Source organism: Capricornis sumatraensis, chromosome 8 (genome assembly GCF_032405125.1).
Source record: "Capricornis sumatraensis isolate serow.1 chromosome 8, serow.2, whole genome shotgun sequence".
Classification (NCBI taxonomy): domain Eukaryota; kingdom Metazoa; phylum Chordata; class Mammalia; order Artiodactyla; family Bovidae; genus Capricornis; species Capricornis sumatraensis.
In genome coordinates, this window is record NC_091076.1 from 6,474,553 (window position 1) to 6,481,947 (window position 7,395).

General features: G+C 56.3%; 1 protein-coding gene across 2 annotated transcripts; it reads left to right on the top strand.

The window, feature by feature from the left end:
- The first annotated feature begins 1,544 nt into the window (after positions 1-1,544).
- Positions 1,545-7,315, top strand: CTSF (cathepsin F). Of its 2 annotated transcripts, none has more exons than XM_068977006.1 (14): positions 1,545-1,757; positions 1,967-2,065; positions 2,368-2,471; positions 2,512-2,605; positions 2,737-2,812; positions 4,193-4,306; positions 4,427-4,572; positions 4,661-4,757; positions 4,837-4,917; positions 5,733-5,852; positions 5,941-6,005; positions 6,269-6,359; positions 6,705-6,763; positions 6,842-7,315. In XM_068977006.1, exons 1-14 carry the CDS (start codon positions 1,545-1,547, stop codon positions 6,914-6,916), a joined length of 1,434 nt encoding a protein of 477 aa, XP_068833107.1. In that variant the 3' UTR covers positions 6,917-7,315. The 2 variants fall into 2 exon arrangements, with proteins under 2 accessions (XP_068833107.1, XP_068833108.1); XM_068977007.1 differs by having other exon boundaries at positions 2,368-2,452; positions 2,544-2,605.
- The last annotated feature ends 80 nt before the right edge of the window (positions 7,316-7,395 follow it).

A 7,395-nucleotide genomic window follows, 5' to 3' on the forward strand; every position in this document is an offset into this window, starting at 1 on the left:
TGCCAAGCATGTGGCTTAAAAACAATTTCTCCTTTCCCTCCATGAATTACAAGTATGCTGTCTTCCCTTATTCTGATGAGATGAGCCACCCTTTCCTCCAGACACTTGTCAGGTGTCTCCAGGGACTAAGAAACAGACTTTGGGGAAGATGACTGTTTCCCACGAGGGTGAACTATGACACCAATCTCTGGAAACTCAAATCTAAGAAAAGTCTCACTGCTTCTGCTGGGCCTAAGAAATTCCTGTTTTTAATTCATTCAGCTTTAGATCTTTCAGAAGGAGGAAGTTCACGGGGTTAGGAGTCTAGGAGTAGAGAGACAGTGGCATAGAGCTTAGTCAGGGGCAATGGGCGTGGGTCAGGAAAACCTCCCTGAGAAGTCGTCCTCTAAACTGAGAGCAGCGAGGTGTCTAGGAGTTTGAGCAGTGTGAAGGTTCCAGGGTGTGCAAGAGCTTGAATTTCTGCAAATAGAGTGTCACTGGAGTGTCAAATGCACAGCACAAGATAAGGTCTAAGGCCTGACTGGAGCTTGAAGGGCATTGGAAGTGAAAGTGTTAGTCGCTCAGTCATGTCCCACTCTTTGCAACCCCATGGACTGTAGCCCTCCAGGTTCCTCTGTCCGTGGGATTTCCCAGACAACAAAATTGGAGTGGGTTGCCAAAAACTCTCTTCTCTGTTTCCTCTCCCACAGCTGGTAACACCTTGGAGGAAAATTCCTTTTTCTCATCTGTCTCTCCGCTAAGCTGTGAGCTGCTAGCAGGCAGCATTATGCCCAGCGTATCTGCTCATGCTTCTGTTGCTACGCCCTGGAACACAGCGGTGAAAGCTTGAAGGAATGAAAGAACGGTCCCAACCCTGTGCACTGTTTACATGCTTGTGTCTGATCTGCGCAACAGCCTGTGACACTGCCAGTCCAGGGAATATCAGCTGCCATTCTGCTGATGAGGAGAGGGGCCTCAAAGAGGTGATGGAGCTGTGAGCTCAAGCTCTGAAGTCCACTCCCTGCGTTCAAGTCCAGCCCTCTGACTTAGCAGATGTTTGACAAGCCACTTAGTCTCTCTAAACCTATATTTCCTCAATTACTAGATGGGGATAATAACATTTATTACTTCACAGGATTGCTACAAAGATTAAAGGGAGAGGGCATATATATATATGCAACATATAATAAGTATGCAATAAGTGGTAGTTGTTTTAATTCTCTGGCCAGTATCGTTTCCTCTCCTCAAACAGCAGTTCCCAGACCTAAGAAGATCACTTCAAGGTCGGGGATCGGGCCACGTCTCCCCAGATCACGCTGGTTTTGCAACACTGCCTACAGTCGAAACTGGGTCCCGCCCGCAGGTCTTGCACAGCCAGCGCACCCACGTGCCTGGCGTAAATAAGCGAGCGCGCAGGCGCCCCCGGCCGGCGCCCATTGGCCGGCGCCCCGCGGCCCCGGAGCTTGGGGAGGACTAGGGGCTCCCAGCCGCGGGCTGCTCCGCCCCGTCGGTTGGTCCGCGCGTCCGTCCGTGCGTGAGTCCGGGCCGCCAGCTTCGCCCTCGCCATGGCACCCTGGCTGCAGCTGCTGTTGCTGCTGGGGCTGCTCCCGGCCGCCGCTCCGGCCTCCAGCAAGCCCCCGGCGGCCGGCGCGCAGGCCTGGGAGCTGGCGTCCCCGGAGCTGCGGGAGCCCGCCCGCTTCGCCTTGGAGATGTACAACCGCGGCCGGGCTGCCGGGCCGCGGGCCGCGCTGGGGGCCGTGCGCGGTCGCGTCCGCCGGGTGAGGACGCGCTTGGGGCGGGGCTCCTGGGCCCGCGGTGAGCGGGGCTCTAGTCCGAGGGTTGGGAACTTTGGGCCTGACGTGGGGCGGGGACGTTGGACTTCTAGTGATGGGGAAGGGGGAAGAGGGCGCGGTGGGGCTGCGGGCCCCATGAAGGCTGCACAGAGGAGAGGGTGGCCATGCCGCCACTCACCCGCCCTTCCGTCCAGGCGGGCCGGGGGTCCCTGTACTCGCTGAAGGCGACCCTGGTGGAGCCACCCTGCAACGACCCCACGGTGTGCCAGCTCCCGGTGTCCAAGAAGATCCTGGTGAGTGATGGGGCTCCTGCCGTTCCTTTGCCCCCAGATCGAGTCTGGCTGTAGTTGGGACGATCTGTCAAGTCAAGGGGGCGGGATCTGAGGCTGCATCTACCCCACCCTGTCACTACCCAGGCCTGGAAGGGTGAAGGGAGGGGGTCTGGATGCTCGCTCCCGGACGGTGCCTCGCTTTCCACTGTGGGCGAGATTGCCTTCGAGATTGTCCTCATCTGAAGACCCTCCAGCTCCATCTTGCCAAAGGCCTTGCCCTCCTCGCAGCCCCCTGACTGGCTTCCTCCTTCCTCTTCCTGCAGCTCTGCAGCTTCGAAGTCCTAGACGAGCTAGGAAAACACATGCTACTGAGGCGGGACTGTGGCCCAGTTGATACCAAGACTACAGGTGCTGGGAGGGCCCAGGGGTGCTGGGATGGTTCAGATCAGACTTCACTCAGGGTTCAGTCCTGCTTCTCCTCTCTTCCAACTCTCTCCAGATGACAAAAATGAGACTTTCAGTTCATTCCTTCCACTGCTGAACAAGGATCCCCTCCCCCAGGTGAGGAGCCTTGTCTGTCTGGGGAACTGGCTGCGCCTTTCCTTCACTCTCTTCCCTCCACCCTGCCCCGGGGCTCCCACGTCTGTCTGAGAAGGACTGCTTGTAAAGACTCCCTCTCTCTGCCTTTCCAGGACTTTTCTGTGAAGATGGCTTCGATCTTCAAGGACTTTGTCACCACCTATAACCGGACATATGATTCGCAGGAAGGTGAGGACCTAGCCTTGGCTGGATGTGTCCTGATCAGATCAGGACCTCCCCTCCAACTTGGCACCTTAGTGTTGGAGTAAGGGAAAGGGCAGTTCAGTTCAGTTCAGTTCAGTCACTCAGTTGTGTCTGACTCTGCGACCCCATGAATCACAGCACCGCCAGGCCTCCCTGTCCATCACCAACTCCCCGAGTTCACTCAGACTCATGTCCATCGAGTCAGTGATGCCATCCAGCCATCTCATCCTCTGTCGTCCCCTTCTCCTCCTGCCCCCAATCCCTCCCAGCATCAGAGTCTTTTCCAATGAGTCAACTCTTCGCATGAGGTGGCCAAAGTACTGGAGTTTCAGCTTTAGCATCATTCCTTCCAAAGAAATCCCAGGGCTGACCTCCTTCAGAATGAACTGGTTGGATCTCCTTGCAGCCCAAGGGACTCTCAAGAGTCTTCTCCAACACCACAGTTCAAAAGCATCAATTCTTTGGCGCTCAGCCTTCTTCACAGTCCAACTCTCACATCCATACATGACCACAGGAAAAACCGTAGCCTTGACTAGACAGCCCCTAAATCCCCCCATGTTCTTGTTTAGCCTCCCAGGACTTGGCAGTCACCTCAGGGAGCTGGCGCTTCTCCCATCTGATTTTCCTAGTCAGAAACCATAGATCTCCATCATTCTGGGTGGAGTGGGATGGGGCAAAGGCCATATTTTCTCTGCTGGAGGACCCCTGGCTTGGTAGCCTTTTCCCATGACCTTCTGTCTTTGGAGCCCATTTTGGTTCTCCTTTCATACCTGGGGAGTCATCACCCCATTTTGGCCTCACTCTTATCACTTGCAGATCTGGTCCTGACACCCACTCCAGGGTACTGACTTTCTCTCTTTTTTAAAAAATATTTATTTTTATTTATTTAATAATAGATAAATATTATATAAATAATAAAATATAATAATACTATATTATTAACATATAATATATTGGTAATATAATAAATATTTATAATATTAAGAATTATAAATATTTAACAATAAATACTTGTTTATAAATAAAATTAAAAATTAAATTAGTGTTTAAATATAATAATTTAACTATTATTATAAATAATAAAGATTTGGCTGCACCAGGTCTTAGTTGTAGCATGCAGGATCTTTCAAGTGTGGAATATGGGATTTAGTTCCCTGACCAGGGATTGAATTCAGGCCTCCTTCTTGGGAGCATGGCATCTTGGCCACTAGACCACAGGGATGTCCCTTGCCCTTCTTGAAATAAGCTTCAGACCTGATCCAGGGTCCACTGTTCCCCATGGAAACCTCTGCCTCTTATCCCCAAGCACCTCTCCTTTATGATCTGCCTGGGGCCCAAGCCTGACTTCTGCTCATTGGTTCTCAGAAGCCAGTTGGCGCATGTCCGTCTTTGCCAGTAATATGGTGCGAGCGCAGAAGATCCAGGCCCTGGACCGTGGCACAGCTCAGTATGGGGTCACCAAGTTCAGTGACCTGACAGGTAGGGGTGGTGGCCAGAGCCCTCACGATGCCTGGAAGAGACAGGGCCTGCTCCCAAGGCCCCTGGGTAGGACTGGCTTCGAATACTCTTTTCCTACCCCCTGCCCACCTCTATCCACAGAGGAGGAGTTCCGTACCATCTACCTGAATCCCCTCCTGAAAGATGCACCTGGCAGGAACATGCGCCTGGCCCAGCCTGTCACCGACGTTCCTCCGCCTCAGTGGGACTGGAGGAATAAGGGGGCTGTCACCGATGTCAAGGACCAGGTCGGACCCCAAAGAAGCGAGGGTGGGACGTGCGGGCTGCACCGGCCTTCGGAAGGGACCCAGCCCTGACTCTGCCCGTCTCTTGCAGGGTATGTGCGGCTCTTGCTGGGCCTTCTCAGTCACAGGCAACGTGGAAGGCCAGTGGTTCCTCAAACGAGGGACCCTGCTCTCCCTCTCTGAGCAGGGTGAGCATCCCGCTGTGCCCCCCTGTCCCCAGCCCAGCCCCTCTGGAGGGCTCCTCGGGACCAGCCTTCTGTCTCCTAGAGCTCTTGGACTGTGACAAGACTGACAAGGCCTGCCTGGGCGGCTTGCCCTCCAACGCCTACTCGGCCATAAGGACTCTGGGTATGCATTCACGGGGCTTCAGGAGGGGCGGCAGGAGCACAGCTCCCTCCCCCGCAAGTCACTTTGTGAGGGAGGGAGACGGGGGCATGGCAGTCCTGTGAACTGGGTTCAAGTCTTAATGCTGACCCCTAACTGGCTGAAGACCTTGGGCAGGTCAGCTCTTTCAGAGCCTCACTTATCTCACCTGTGAAATGGGCTTCCCCGCACCCACTTGGTAGGATTGTCTTGAGGGTCAAGTGAGGGGAATGTGTGTCAAGTTCCTGGTGCGTATCAGGGGTCTTGCTATTTTCACTGCTCTGAGGCCTGTATTTCTAGTGCTGCTAAACCCAAGAGCAGTACACCGCCCCCTTGAGGGGAGGGAGGTGTTGCCTAACCTGGCAGTTCGGTTGAGCAGTGGGCCGCAGTGGTGGGAAGAGGAGGGCTGAGGGATTGAAGTGGCCGTGCAAAGACTGGCGAGGGAGCCTGGCAGGGGTCTGGGCCAGACTGGGAGCAGACGGTCAGGGCAGGACAAGAAAGCCAAGATCAGGAGTCCTAGGAACGCTGTGGGGAGTCAGGATTCAGATTGGGAGCTGGGTTCCCTCTCTGCCACACGTCTCACTGGAGGCTGCCCCATGCCTTTGGGCCTCAGCTGAGCCATCTCGAGAAAGAGGCCCGCTTCAGAGAGGATGGCCTGTGGCCTGGGGTAGATGGAGAACACGAGGCCTTGTGTACAAGGGGCTCAGCACAGCCCCTGGCCAGGAGGAGACAAGTACGGTGAGTAGAGCCCACCTTTCCTCTAACTTCTGATCTGCTGGCCCCCCTCCGCACAATCCCAGGAGGGCTGGAGACAGAGGATGACTACAGCTACCGAGGCCACTTGCAGACCTGCAGCTTCTCTGCAGAGAAGGCCAAAGTCTACATCAATGACTCAGTGGAGCTGAGCAAGAATGAGCAAAGTGAGGAAGGGCAGGGGGGCTGAGGAGAGGCCTGGGTCAGGAGGCCGGGGCCTGGATGTCCCCTGATGCTGGCCCTCCCCTGTCTCAGAGCTGGCGGCCTGGCTGGCCAAGAAGGGCCCCATCTCCGTTGCCATCAACGCCTTTGGCATGCAGGTAGGGCCCCAGCCTCGTTGCTCCGGCTCTGGCTCTCACTGACTCCTCCCCCACTTCTCGGTGGCCCCTAATTCTTTTTTTTTCGATGATTTTATTTATTTTTGGCTGTGCTGGGTCTTCGTTGCTGTGTAGGTTTTTCTCTAGTCGCAGCGTGCAGACTTCCCATTGCGGCGGCCTCTCTCGTTGCGGAGCACGGGCTCTAGGCGCTCGGGCTGCGGTAGTTGCAGCACGTTGGCCCCCCTGCTCTTACTCTCCCCCCTCAGTTCTACCGCCACGGGATCTCCCACCCCCTGCGCCCCCTCTGCAGCCCTTGGCTCATCGACCACGCCGTGCTGCTCGTGGGCTATGGCAACCGTGAGTTCCGCTCACCCCGGGTCACAGCGTCTCAGGAACCTTGTCCTACCCCCCGTCTCGGGCTGTGGGCCAGGCAGGATCACCCATCCTCTCTATGAATGGGAGAGCCAAGGGGGTGGGAGGTGTGAGCAATTGTGGATGGGTGGGCATCTTCCCCAAGCCCCAGAGCCGCTCCCGGTTTCTGGGAGTGTGGTAGGTGGGCCTGTCTTGCTTTCTGCTCTTCCCCTAGTACCTGTCGCCCAGGAGGCCCACATCAGACAGTGAAGAGTGCCTAGTGCCTGGGGCCCTGGCTGGAGACTCGGGGCTCCCTGACTCTCCCTGCATTCCGCACTGCCCCACCCCCAGGCTCTGCCACTCCCTTCTGGGCCATCAAGAACAGCTGGGGCACCAACTGGGGTGAGGAGGTGAGTCTTGCCTGCTCGGCCGCCAGCCCTCCAGCCCCCGTCCTGCCCTGGAGCCCTCACCGACGCCTCTCCCGCCAGGGTTACTACTACTTGCACCGTGGCTCCGGGGCCTGTGGCGTGAACATCATGGCCAGCTCAGCGGTGATAAACTGAGGCACACCAGCGCAGGATCTGGTGCGGACCAGAACGGCCCCTCCCCAGGAGGCACAGCTGGCCGAGGGACGGGCACTGGGGACCCCAGGGTGAGCAAAGGCCACAGGGACACAGGCCCTCCCCCCACTCCCACCCTGAAGTTCCCCAACAGCACCTTTGTTGAATGGTGGTAGCTAGGAGGACTGGGGTGAAGGACGATGTCTTGGCAGCCGAAGCTGGGGCAAGAACCCTGGGCTCAGGCAAGGAGCAGGTGGGAAGAACACACTCTGATCTTAAAGCCAGCTCTGTCCTCAGTAGGCTCTGTCTTCCTGCCCTGGTTTTCCTCTGAAGCTGTAAATTGTCTGGTTCCCCTGGATTGGGGGACCATGTTGCCTTCCACATCTAGAGAAACTGTTGTCACCAACCTTTCCTAACACAATAAAGAGGTGTCCTGGACCCCAGTGTGGTGTGAATGCGCAGACCCTGAGGGCCAGGAGGGG